The sequence below is a fragment of the Vombatus ursinus genome, unplaced genomic scaffold (assembly GCF_900497805.2).
Source record: "Vombatus ursinus unplaced genomic scaffold, bare-nosed wombat genome assembly UNPS02008081.1, whole genome shotgun sequence".
NCBI classification, from domain to species: Eukaryota; Metazoa; Chordata; class Mammalia; order Diprotodontia; family Vombatidae; genus Vombatus; species Vombatus ursinus.
Window position 1 is genome coordinate 1 of NW_020947859.1, and position 13672 is coordinate 13672.

The window sequence follows — 13672 nt, forward strand, 5'->3', positions numbered from 1 at the left end:
TTCTAGGTTGGTTGCTGAAAGTTGCTCCCCATCCTTTTTACCCCCCCAGCCTGTGAAGACCGAGACAATGACTGTCAGCAGCATGGCGATCAGAAAGAAGATTGAGCCTGAGGCCGTATTGCAGGCTAGAGTCAGTACGATGGAAACAGCCCAGGTGACACGCCCTTCCCCCTCCTCCCCATCCTGGCCCCTGCTCTTGGGAAGTCTCTCAAGAGGTATCTCAAGTAATGCCAGTAAAACCGAGGGAGGGAGTGGGGGATCCCCTTGCCAGCTTTTGACCTCCTGTGATTTCATCACGAGGTCTGTGTTCATGTCTGTATTTCCAGTCAGCTCATAGTATCCCCTAAACTTCCTTCTTGTCAGCAGGTGGATGGGGGAACAACTGGGGGGAAAGAGATGATAACAACTTCCCACTCTGTCACCATGGAAACCACCTGCACTACCATGGTAAGCTGATGTAGCCCCATCTGGCTATCTCCAGTTGGGGCAAAGGTGGGGAGGCAGTGCTGGACATGTGCCTCTCAGTTCCCTCTCCTTGATTTCCCCCTCACAGTACTAAAAACAGCGCGTGTGGTCAAACCTTGAGTCTCTGAAATGAGTTGAGCTTTGGCAGATGCGTGGCTCTGGGCCTCAGGTATCCCAAGAGCCTCTGTCTTATGGGTAGAAGGAGAGGCCATATTCTGACCAGCCAATATGCCTGGAGATTGGGCACTTCTGACAGACCAGTTTTTTCTGTGCAACTAAAGTTTAATCAGAAACATCTGTTTGAGTCCTTATCATTTTTGTAGCCAGTCAGGCAGTCGGTAAACATTTGTTAAGTGCCTGCTATATGTCGGGCTTCGTGCTAAGCACTGGGATCCAAAGAAACCCCCAGATTAGTGAGGGAGACACCATGCAAACAGCTATGTACAAACAAACTACATTACAGCATAGCTTGAAATAATCAACAGAGGGAAGGCATTAGAATAAAGGGGTATTAGAAAAGGTATCATGTAAAAAGTGGGATTTTAGCTAGGACTTGAAAGAAGCCAGGAAGCAGAGATGAGGAGGGAGAGAATTCCAGGCATCCAGGGAGCAATCAGTGAACATACCTGGAGCTGGGAGCTTTGTTCGAGGAACAACGAGGAGGCCAGGGTCACCAGGTTGCAGAATACATAGCAGGGCTGGGGTGGGAGGGTGTAAGGTATAAAAAGACTGGAAAGGTCAGAGAAGGGCCAGGTTACAAAGGACTTTAAATGCCAAACAGAGGATTTTATATTTAATCCCAGAGGTGGATAGGGAACTGCTGGAGTTGATTGAGTAAAGAGTGGCATGGTTGGAACGGAGCTTGAGGAAGATGACTGACAGCTGGGTGGAGGATGGACTGGACGGGGGTGAGATTTGTGGCAGGGAGGCCGCCCAGCAGGCTACCTCCTGACAGTGTCTGCATTTACATTCTACGAGTCACCTATGTGACCTTGGGCTGACTCCTATCCTTTCCCTCCTTCCCACCTGATTTTCCTCTCCTTTAAAGTAAGTGGGTTAGACTAGGTCACCTTTCTGTTTGCTGCCAGATCTGGCATTGTCTTCTGTGCTCTCGGGCCCCTTCCTAAATCCTAGGATCCCAACTTGGTCAGTAAAATCCAGGCTCCAGGAGTGGGTCTTTGATGTGGGCCTCAGAAAGCACAGTGTGATAGAAAAAGACCACAGTTCCACCGTGCTTAATAAGAACAATATAACAAAAAACCTTGGACAAGTCACAACCCCCTGAGTCTCAGCTTCCTCAGCTGTAAAATAAAGAGTTTGTACTATATGGCCTCTGACATCTCTTCTAGCTCAATAGCTGCTGTTCAGTCATGTCTAACTCTTCTGTGACCCCGTTTGGGGTTCTCTGGGTAAAGATGCTAAAGTGGTTTGCCATTTCCTTCTCCAGCCCATTTTATAGATGAGGAAACTGAGGCAAACAGGAGGCCAGGTTTGAACTCAGGTCTTTCTGACCCTTGGCCTGATGCTCTATCTACAGTACCACCTAGCAGCTAGCTCTATAGCTATGAAACTATTCTTATTACCCAGAATCATGGGTACCTCCTTCCCAACAACTGCCAAAGAAGAGTAGAAAGAACTCTGTATTACAGATGCAGAGATATGAGCTCAGCCTGTAGCTTGTTGTATGAACTTGGGTTAGGGCACTTCCCTCCGAGCCTCATGTTCACTTATCAGTCCCCTTGGGTAGTAACCCCTGCTCTGGCTGCCTCACAAGGAATTTAGGAATCGAGATGAAGAATTGCTTTAAAAAGTTAAAGGTTCCCTTTATGTATAAGCGATCTTGAACATCGGCGATCCAAGAATGAAGACAGGGATGGAGAAACTATAGGTTATTGGGGCAAACATATCAAATCTGGTTTTTATCCCTTGGAAAATTTTTGTATTTCTTTTTAATTTTTAAAGTAAGTCCTTGTTTTCTTGTTATTTGCTACTTTCTCCTAAACACAAATTGCAGAGAGAAAAAAAAAGACAAAAGACAATTTAATTCAACCTAATTCCTGGTTTGGAATTCCTAATTTCTTTATAACATAAAAAGATTCAAATGATTTTCTTCCCCACACTTCTCCCCAGCCACTTGGCTTTTGTTCCGCTTGCCCCCAGAAGGTCCATTGTATTAAAGTTAAAGGGAAAGGGACTATAGTTCAATATAAGGAAACCATCTGAAAAATCAGAACTATTCAACAATGGAATGGGCTACTTTGAAAGGTAGTGAGCTTGCCGTCGCTGGTACTGTTCAAGTTAAAGCTGGACTGCTGGATGTCATAGGAGAAATCCTACCTGGAAAGAGGGGCTTTCAGAGATACCGCTTTCCCCTCTAGCTTAGACACAAAGGATTATAGAACTAGAAAGAATCACAGAACCCACTGAGTCCAGCCCTCTCATTTAATAGACTGGGAAGGTGGGGGGGTTCAGAGGGGAGAAATAACTTGCCAAAGAGGCTTGCTTCACAAGTTAGAAACAGAGTCAAGACCCTAGAACTCAGGTCTCTATTCCAAATTACTTTCCATTTAGTTTGTATATATTTTGCTTTGATTTGTCGGTCTTAAATGTTCCTCTAGTAGAATGTAATCTCCTTTTATCCCCAGCATTTAGCACAGTGCCTGGCATGTCACTGGCAATTAATAAATGCTTGTTGAATGATGAATGAGTGACTGTATCACTTACCTGGAGATTCAATAATACCACTGCTACTCATTAATTATTTGTTAATTAGTAATTCATAAGAAACTCTGTGGCTGTGGGAACTCTGTGTTCTCACGCTCAAGTGCACTGGTGCCCATGGGGGAGGGCCCTGGGTGCCTGCCCACTCTCCCCTCGAGCCTGGCAAGCCCTTGAGGTCTACCTGTTGTTATTTCTCAAGGAGAACAGTCTGAAGTCTGGGAAGGGAGCAGCAGTCATGATTCCCGGACCGCAGACGGTGGCAACAGAAATCCGTTCTCTTTCTCCGGTAAGGGATCCATCCTCCATCCATTTCCATGGTTGCCAAAAGCCCAGAGGCTGGGGGAGTGGAGTAGACTGCCAGTTCTAGTTATTAGAGCCGTTCCTGGAGTTGAGACCATTCAGGTTCCCTATGCATCCATTAGGAATTTTTTCCTTATTATTAAGGCAAAACGTATACCTCTGTATAATTTCCATCCATTGCCTTTAGGGCTAGGTGGAACAAATGTAATTTCTCCTCTAGTTGGACTTTCAAAAACTTGAAGGTAGTGGTTCTCACCTTCTCTATTCGCCTTCCCACCCCTGATTTTCTCTTTTCTAGGCCTGATATTCCTAGTGCTGTTAACTGTTCATCTTATGACATAGTTTCAGGTCTTTTGATTTATTCCAGTCGTCCTCCTTTGGACGTGACCCTTCCTGAAATCAGGCCCCAGGTCTAAGCACAACCCTCCAGGTCAGGGCTGCTACTGCCTTCATGGCTCCATGCCTCCATGCCTCCATGGCATGTCCAAGGCAGCATCATGAACCTCTCTCTACATGGCGTGTTTCAGAAAAGTTCTAAACTAGGAGCCAGGAGACCTTGGTTCTAGTATCACCTCCTGAATAGGTCAAACAACTTCTCTGCATCTGTTTTCTGACCCCTGAAATAAAGCATTGTAGTTGGTGATCTTGAAGATACCTTTCCTGTTCTAAGATTCTAGGAGGCTGGAATTTTCAGCAAGCCTATGCCTGGAGAGAGGACTGGTGACCAACCTTAATGAGGAGAGGGCACCATTCACCTCATTCTTCTCTCTTTGTCCTTCTTCCTGGTTAGGCTGAGGGTAGGAGAAGCCTCAGGGCTCTCTCTTTTGCTTTTTAACTTAAACCAATGATTCTCAAAGCGTATGCCATAGCACTAACCTCGAATGGCAAAGATCTCTTGTCCCAGAGGGTGTCCCCCAATCCTGACCTCCACACTCTTCCCTAGCATCCTTGTGGGATGCCATGCCTCCTCCATTTAATGCCTGGGAATGGGGTGGGCTTGTGTCCCTTGCAGATCATCGGGAAAGATGTACTCGCCAGTGCCTATGGGGCCACTGCAGAAACCCTGTCCACTTCCACTACCACCCATGTTACCAAAGTAAGTACCATTTAAGAGATGGGGGAGGGTATCTGTGGCATACAGAGGCTTTCTATGAACCCAGCTCTATGGCCCTTGAGACAGTGTGGTGCAGTAGAAAGAATGCTTGATTTCAAATCGGAGACCCGGGTTTGAACTCTGGCTCTGCTACCCATTGCCTGTGTAACCTTGGGCAAGTTGCTTAACCTCCCTGGTTTCCTCATCTGTAAAATGAGGACCTTGACCTGGATGTTCTCCAAGGAACCTTCCAGCTCTAGATCTATTATCCTAGCACTCATGGGGAAAGCCACTAAAGATCTCAGTTGTGGCCAAGATCTGCCCCAAGCTCTCCTTATGACCTTGGGCAAGTCCCTTCTCCTTTAGGGGCAAAATTAGAAATGGGAGGGGGCAGCTAGATGGTGCAGTGGATAGAGCACCAGTCCTGGATTCAGGAGGACCTGAGTTCAAATCTGACCCCAGACACATGACACTTACTAGCTGTGTGACCCTGGGCAAGTCACTTAACCCCATTGCCTAGCCAAAAAAAAAAAAAAAAATTAAAAGAACAAAACAAAATTAGAAATGGGAGATGTTGGACTAAATTGAGCTAAATGGAACTGGAGGGCCACGTGGGAGGCGATAGACTAGATTGGGCTGGAAGGGACTAAAGGGCCGTGTGGGAGACAGGGGCTAAACTAGAGGGCCATGTGGGAAGCTCTGGACTAGATTCAGTTTCTTCACCTCTACAATAGAGAAAATAATGCTAGTCCTAACGTTTCTCTCTCAGGGTTATTACTGATCAAAAAGAAATATTTTTTTGAGCTCCTACTATGAGCTCGGTTCTATGCTAACTGTGTTAGGGAAGACTAAAAAAACATAAGACATGTAGCAATATTGTTCGAAGAATAACTGTGAACGACTAAGTTATTCTGAGTATTATAAATACTCAAATCTACTACAGAGGACCTAGGAAAGAAGGTGCTGTCCACCTCCAAAGAACTGATAAATAGAATTATGCATAGTGTGTTTTCCATACCTTACAGAGAAGGACCATGTAGGTCCTATATTTTCTTCTTCTTTTTTTTTAAATTTAATTTTGTTACATTTTATATATGTGTGTGTGTGTGTGTGTGTGTGTGTGTGTATGCATGTGTATCTGTGTCAAGTGATAGCCTTCTCTAGTGTGGGGTGGGGAGGGAGGGAGAGAGTTCACAACTTAAAATGTAATAAAATTAAATTAAAAAAGAAATGCAAGACATACATAGTCCTTCTGTCTAAGGTATTCACAATTTAGCGAAAGAGGTTAAAAGTCACCTGAAATGAGAACAAACTGCAAAATTTTGTGTGCTTAAAGGCACAGTTGAATACTGACTCTGAGGGCTGGAAAGATGTGATGAGAGGCAGTTTGGGATAGTGGGAGAGGTGACTCTAGAAGTCAGGGCGTCTGGGTTCAAATTCTGCTGTCTACACTAACTTTTTGACCATGGGCAGGTCACAACCGCCCTGAGCCCCCAAATAAAAAGGTGGGGAGATCCTTTCTGGCAGCAGATCCTCTGGTAATGAACCTTGTATGCTTGATCTGTGTCGTAGGGCTGGGAGGAAAGCTGCAGACCCTAATCGCTATGGAAATGTTTACTCGTGTTCCTTTTGCTGGGAGTTTAGTAGACAGGGAGATCGGTGGGAGATTTTAAGCAGGAAGTTAGACTGTAGCTGGTCTTGAAATCTGAGTAGAATTTACATAGGTGGTAGGCATAGGACTGGGAAAGCATTCTGGGTAGGGGGAGAGAAGAACCAGCATGAGTTGAGTCAGGCTATAGAAGCAGCAACAAATGTACATATTGCAGAGCATTGAAGGCCCTAGCCAGATTGGAACAGAGGGGTTATGCTGGGGTGCTTTTGGAAAGAAAGTTGGCTAAGAAGGCCAGAGCCAAGTGAGACGGGGCCCTATCTTATTTTGATAATAGAAGCACTGCTTTTGGGGGATGGGGCAACTAGGTGACATAGTGGTTAAAGCACTAGGCCTGGCATCAAAAAGGCGAGTTCAAATGCAGCCTCAGATACTTAACAGCTGTGTGATCTTGGGCAAGTCACTTAATTTTGTTTGCCTCAGTTTCCTCATCTGTAAAATGAGCTGGAGAAGGAAATGCTAAGAAGGAATTAGGTACTCCAGCATTTCTGCCAAGAAAACCCCAAATGGGGTCACAGATATTCAGACAGGACTGAAATGATTGAACAAAGAGGGGGATCAGTTTGTCTGGGATGTTGCACAACACTAGACATGGCAGGCCCAGTGGAGAAAGCCATTGTGCCAGGCATAGAGAAGGGACAGACCTGAAAAGCATTTCAAAGAAAGAATTTTTAGGATTCAGTGTGTCTGATCAGATTTAATGAAGAACAAACTGCAGGAGGAAACAAATTGAGGAAAAAGAAAAACCAGACATGTTTCTCAAGTTTTGAGTAACTACAGGAGGGGGGAACCTGTATGTGGCCTCAAGGCTGCAGGTTCCCCAACTACTGAACTAGGCAAATATACCTCTGCCCGGCACGGGGGCATGAAAGGGGAGGGTGTTTACGGCCCTGGATAGATTTGCGGTGATCATGGACAGACTTCCTGTGGTGGTGCCAGTAAACTAAAGTTTAGAAATATCCCTGGGTTCTAATCTCATCTCTTCCACTTGCTCTGGTTAAGTACCTTCCCCCATGTAGGACTTAACCTTCTGACCTGTGAATGAAGGTGTGGATTGGATAAGACAGTTTCTAACTTTTTCTATGTCTCCCTTCAGACTGTGAAAGGAGGATTTTCTGAGACCAGGATAGAGAAACGCATCATCATCACGGGAGATGAAGATGTAGATCAAGACCAGGTATGCCATCTGTTCTACCTAGAACCCTGTGCCTTGATCAGAGGACATCTGGCCAGGCTAGAGAAAAGGATGGGTGTGGGGTAGGGAACGAGTCCATTTCCTACTGTTCTAAGCTCTAATTTGGGAGCAGGAAGGCAGAAGGGTGAAAATTCAGTACAAAGCTGAGATCTGCCTTTCACAAGCGATGGACCTGTTACCACTGTGACTGACAGTGTTAGTGGTATTCATCACTCATCTTCTACCCTGCTCACCCCTCATGCCCACCCTTTATCTGGTGACCTGGCCTTGAGTCCCTGAGAAGCAGTGACTAGGAATCTAAAATGGCTTAGTGGAAAGATCCCTGGACTGAGAGGCCAGTGAGCTGGATTCAGATCTTAGCTTTTCTACTGATCTTATATGTGACCTAAAATAAATTCTTTTCCCTTTCTGGGCTAATTTCCTTCTCTGTAAAAATAAGGGTCCCTTGTCCTTTCTAGTTCTAAATGTAATGATCCTAAGATCCTTTTCTAGTATCAGGAAGTAACTTACTTGGAATTTGAGCAAAAATACCAAGACATTTTCCCCACTAAAAGAACTCACAAGGCACCCTAAACTTCCTTCAAAGCAAATCCCAGATCATGAAGAGGAAAACTCACCAAGCATCCAGTCTTTGTATATGGAGCTCATTAAGTAATCAGAAATAGGCTTAGGTCTCATAGGCAAAACTAAGAAGTGTTACCAGTGCTTGGTCTTTTCTAGAGGTGTGCTGGTAAATGTTTAACAACCGGCTGTGTGTGTGTGTGTGTGTGTGTGTGTGTGTGTGTGTGAGAGAGAGAGAGAGAGAGAGAGAGAGAAATGTATACAACACACTTTTAAAGTTTAATCTGCATTATTAACATTTTCTCCATGGCTTTTTTTAAGTCTAGACAATCAACAAATAATAAAGCAATCCCCTATGTAGCACTTGTCAATTTCTGAAGTGTAAACACTCACATTGAAAATTTAACAATCAGTTTTCCAAAACCAGTTTAAGCTGGCTCCAGCACATCTCTAATCCTTTCTTCTCCCAAAGCTCTTTTATCCCTTGGGGAAATAAGACATGCATTCAATAACATACAGAACTGTCATTTAATTGGTACCTGTGGGGTACCCTGTGCTGGGCTTTGGCCTGGTTGAGGGGAGGGGATATAGTGGTCCCTGTCCTCATGCAGTTCCAAATCTAATTAGCATAGAAAAGTCCCTGTGGATGCTGAAGTCTTTGGGTTTGGTTGGTGACCTGGCTTCTACCTCAAAGACATGTGCCCCAAACCCTAAATCTCAATCCTGGCTTCAGTGGATTGGGTTCATTTAGGGATATACCCTTCTCCTCTCCTCCCCCTCCCCCTGTGCATCCTGGGGTCTGGGTCTCTGGGTTTAAATTAGAGGTTGTTCATATCATACAGTGTCCTATCCTTGTGTCCCAGGCGTTGGCTTTGGCCATCAAGGAGGCCAAACTGCAACACCCAGACATGCTGGTAACCAAAGCCGTTGTATACAGAGAAACAGACCCATCTCCCGAAGAAAGGGACAAGAAGCCACAGGTAATGAATGCCATGGAAAGGCCCTCCACGGGGCTCTTCCTCTGACCCCCGATTACTCATGCACATGTTTATTGTTGTTGTTCAGTTGTGTCCAACTCTCTGTGACCCTATTTTGGGCTTTTCTTGGCAGATATCCTGGAATGGTTTGCCATTTCCTTCTCCAGTTCATTTTACAGATGAGGAAACTGAGGTAAACAGGGTTAAGTGATTCAAGGTCATATACCGAATAAGTGTGTGAGGCCATATTTGAACTTGGGAAGATGAGTCTTCCTGACTTGTGGCCCAGCATTCCATCCACTGCACCACCTAGCTGCCCCATGCACAGGGGGAGATCACAGGTATCCTGTATCCTGGGATGCATGGATGACCTCAGCCCTGGGACAGTTGCCTGCTATTAATCCTTCCAGGCTTTACAACCTCGCTCAAGTTTTTCTTCCCTTGGATAGGCTTCCTGGACTGGGGAGCAGCATGTTGAGGAATGTAGAAAAGAGTCTTTACAAGTATGGAATTAAACATGCATTTTCAGATACAAAAGGGAAAGGAAAGGGAAAGAGGAAGAAAGGAAAACAGAAGGAAGAAGAAAGACTAGACTGTGAGGCATCCTAGATTCTTGGCCCAGCTCTGCTACTAACTCATCTAGGCAAGTCTTGTGCCTCAGTTTCCTCATCTGTAAAATGAGAGAACTGGACTTGATGACGTCTGAGGTCTTTTCCAGCTCTGAGTCCTGGCCTGCCATCATTCCTCTTCCATGTCTGAAGTATCTTTTCTGCTGTGTCTCCTCCATCTAACACCCCCTGCCGCTGCTCTCCTTTGTCTGTTCCGTTCACAGCTCCCGTCCTCCCTGCCCCCCCCCCCGCAACAAACACGTGTACAAGTTCTTTCCAGCAAGGCTCCTCATTCTGGCATCCTCCCACCCCTGCTGCTCCCACCTGTAGATCTGTGATGGTAGCTTTTACTTGCAGCTGCCTCTGCTCCTTCTTTGGCGTCCAAACCTGTCTTTCTTCTCCTCCTCCTTGGGCTCTGTCGTCTACCTTCTTTAATTCTTTCATGCTGTCACCCCACACTGTGCCATCTTTCTCTTTTAGAGCCCACTTTCTAGCGGCGATGCCCTTCAGGAGCAGACACTTCATTCCCTTTATTTCTTATCCCAGCCCCTGGCCCCATGCCCCCCCACCCCCATGCAAGAATCACGTCCCAGGCTGAAGAGATCATGGGATGAATGTTGTTTGTTCATAACCCCTCACGATGGGACAGAACAAGTTGGGAGAGGCTAGAATCATAAGTCATTTTTAGAGCAGGGTCAAAAGGCAGGACAGCTAGGTGGCACAGTGGATAGAGCTCTGGCCCCAGTGGAGTCAGGAGGACCTGAGTTCAAATCTGGCCTCAGACACTTTACTAGCTATGTGACTGTAGGCAAGTCACTTAACCCTGATTGCCTCACCAAAAAGCAAAAAAAAAAAAGGATCAAAGGGCAATGGAAAGAACAATGGGGCAGTGGTGATCAGAGAAGCCCGGGCTCGATATTTAATACCTGTGTGACTTTGGACAAGTCACTTAACTTTTTCAGGCCTCAGTTTCCTCCTCTATAAAGTTGGGGGGGTTGGGGTTTAAACTAGATGACCTAGTGGTATCAAACAAATAGAAACAGATCCCTGGGGGCTGCAAATTGACTTAAACACCACAAGTTAACAGTATGATATATTAATTTTTATTTATTTCATTAAATACTTCCCAGTTACATTTTAATATGGTTCAGGAATATGGATTTGACCTCTCTGGTGTAGTGAATAGAGCACTGGATTTGGAGAAAGGAAAACCTGCCTTCAAATCCTGCCTCTGACATTTACCTGCCGTATGACCCTGGACAAGCCAATTGATCCCTCTTGATCTTAGTTCCTTACCTGTCAAATGAGACGGCTGAACTAGATGATTTCTAATTTCCCCTTCTAACTTTAAATCTATGATCCTGTGATCTCTAAGAGCCTTCTTGGCTCTAAATGCTATAGTCCTAATTAGTTCTGTTAGTGCTGGGAGAAAGGGAGGCTTTCTCTTCTCCTCCCATCTCTGAATGATAGAGTTGGTCTTGGCTTCCTCCCTCCCCCATCCTCCCTTACAGGCGCCTGCCCAGACACCCCTGGGAGCACCAAGGAGATTGCAGTTCCTGCTGGTGACCTGTTCCTTCCAAACTCAGTATTTGAAGCCTTTGAAAAGTGCCTCCGATGTTCCTACCCCTTTTTCCTTTGGGCACATTAAGACAGCGGGATTGGTTGCCATACAACTCACTGCTCTCATTGGAGGTGTCTGTTACCATGCCCACACCCCTGACCAGCAGCAGGGCAGGGGCACAGTGACCACCTACAGCATGAATACCACGTTCTCCTGCTACGTTCTACATGAGGCCAATCTCTGATCCCAGTGGGGAGCTAGACACCAGAAGTGGAGTGGGGCAGTGGTGAGTCAGGAGGCTACCATTTTGGTCTCACCTCTGCCTATGTATGTGTGACCTTGGGCAAGTCCAACGTGATATAGGTCTCAGTTGTCCACTGTGATAAGAAAGAATTGGACCAGATAATCTCTGAGGTCACTTTCAGCTCCAAATCCTGTAGCTGATTGATTATAGTTGATTATATAGTTGATATAGTTGACATTTTTGGGGTGATGATGATAACGACAATGATGATGATAATAATGATACCAGTAGTTTATATTGATAATATAATTCACATTTCTATAATGCCTAAAGGTTATCAAATCATCTTCCTCAAGAGCATTTCCTTTGGAGTTAGAGAACCTGGGTTCAAATCCTGCTCCAATGCTTATTGCTCATGAGTCCTTGCACAAGGCACTTAACCAGTTTCCCAATGTGTGGAGTGAGGAGATTGGACTAAGTGTTTTCTCTAGGGTCTCTGCTTTCCCATAGGATCTATAATTCTATAAAGTAGATAGCAAAAGTATAATTATCCCAGTTTAACAAATGAGGCACCTTCTAAAGTATCTGAATTTACTTCTGAAGTATACTGAATTTCCTTACAATTTACTTCTGAAGTAAATTGACTTGGCCAAGGGCACCCAGTGACTTAGGCTCTTGACCAGAGGATTTACAAAGGGAAGAATCTCATTTATGAGATCACATAAGCACTAGTGCTGGGATTCAAAGCTAGGGTTCTTGACTCCTAGCTCAATTCTCTTTCACCTACAACACAGATTCTTCACTTGATATCCATGAACTTTTAAAAAAAATTATTGTGATAATTGTATTTTAATATAATTGGCTTTTTTCATAATCTTATATATTTTATTCTATGCATCTAAAAACAACTGACAGCACAGGGATAGAGCACCAGGCCTAGAATTAGGAAGACCTGAGTTTAAAATCTGACCTCAGACACTTACTAGCAGTGTGACCTTGGGCAAGTCAAATTAACCTCTGTTTGCCTCAGTTTCCTCAATTGTAAAAATGAGAGTAATAACAGCACTTATCTCTTAGGGGGATTGTGAGAATCAAATGAGATGATATTTGTAAAAAATACTTAATACAAATTCCTGGCACTTGATGCTATATAAATGCTTATTTTCTTCCCCTTCCCTGAAACATGATTCTGGGAAATGGTCCATCAGCTTTACCAGACTACCAAAGGAAGCCATGACACAAACAAGGCTAAGAACCAGCTTGATGCTTCTCTGTGATCCCAGGGAAACAGTGACTGATGGAGCCTATGAGCCACCTGGGCCTTTTTGCTCAGCCAGGAAGGAGAAGGCTTGAGCTGGGAAGGTGGCAAGAAAATAGCCATAAATCATTAACTCATTTTGTCCTTTTTTTTCCTTTTCCTTTTCTTTTCTTTCTTTTTTTCTTCTTTTCCCCTCTGATCTCTCTCTTCTCTTTCCCCTCACACTGGACTTCCAGGAATCTTGACCCCTGTGCAAAGAAGTTGGCATCTCTATTCAAACCAACTTGGAGAGCAGTTGAGGAGAGGGCCTTCACACTGAATTCTGAGATTAGACACAGACAACCCAGCTGCAATGTTCCGTCCCTGCTGAGAGACTACAAAGGAAGAGCATATATATGTATAGATATATATAGGTATATATATATATATATACACACACATACACACACACACACACACACACACACACACATACACACATACACACAGCAAACAGAACACAGCCTTGCACTGCTATGGAAGTTGCGGGGAAAGAAATCAAACCAACGGCTAAAGCAAACCAACCAACCACCTACGTTCGCCTTTGCAGACAAAAAAAAAAAAAATGGATGGGATTTTTAAGAAAAAAAAAAGAAAAAGAAGAAAAAAATGCTACCATGATAAAGAGAAATAAAAGCCAGACCCCTTGTGACATCGCAGCTGCCCAGCAAGCCACAAGCTCTGCATATCCCATCTCACGAGGACTCGTGTGTGATCCGCTCCTTCTTTTCCAACATTCGTCACCCATGTGTATGAGGGGGAATGCTTTGCAACAAAGCAAGCATCATAGAAGCTCCGAACAAGAAAAATGTTTGAAAGAAGGAAAGAAGATCCCCACTGGCAAAAGGAAGGAGTTCTTTCTCTCTGGGCCTGACACTGGGCTCTGTGGCTAGTATTCGTACCCCTCTCTCCTCCCTCCCCCAAACTCATGCTAGTCGTGACGTACTCTCTTGCCACCATTGCCCCACTCTTTTCCTCTCT

General features: G+C 44.8%; 1 protein-coding gene across 3 annotated transcripts; it reads left to right on the top strand.

The window, feature by feature from the left end:
• Positions 1–53: 53 nt before the first annotated feature.
• Positions 54–13664, top strand: LOC114034124 (band 4.1-like protein 1). 3 transcript variants are annotated; one of them, XM_027849724.1, is made up of 7 exons: positions 54–154; positions 364–447; positions 3386–3472; positions 4499–4582; positions 7345–7425; positions 8868–8984; positions 12889–13664. In XM_027849724.1, exons 1-7 carry the CDS (start codon positions 68–70, stop codon positions 12895–12897), a joined length of 549 nt encoding a protein of 182 aa, XP_027705525.1. In that variant the 5' UTR covers positions 54–67; the 3' UTR covers positions 12898–13664. The 3 variants fall into 3 exon arrangements, with proteins under 3 accessions (XP_027705525.1, XP_027705527.1, XP_027705526.1); XM_027849726.1 differs by having other exon boundaries at positions 3389–3472; XM_027849725.1 differs by having other exon boundaries at positions 367–447.
• Positions 13665–13672: the final 8 nt, after the last annotated feature.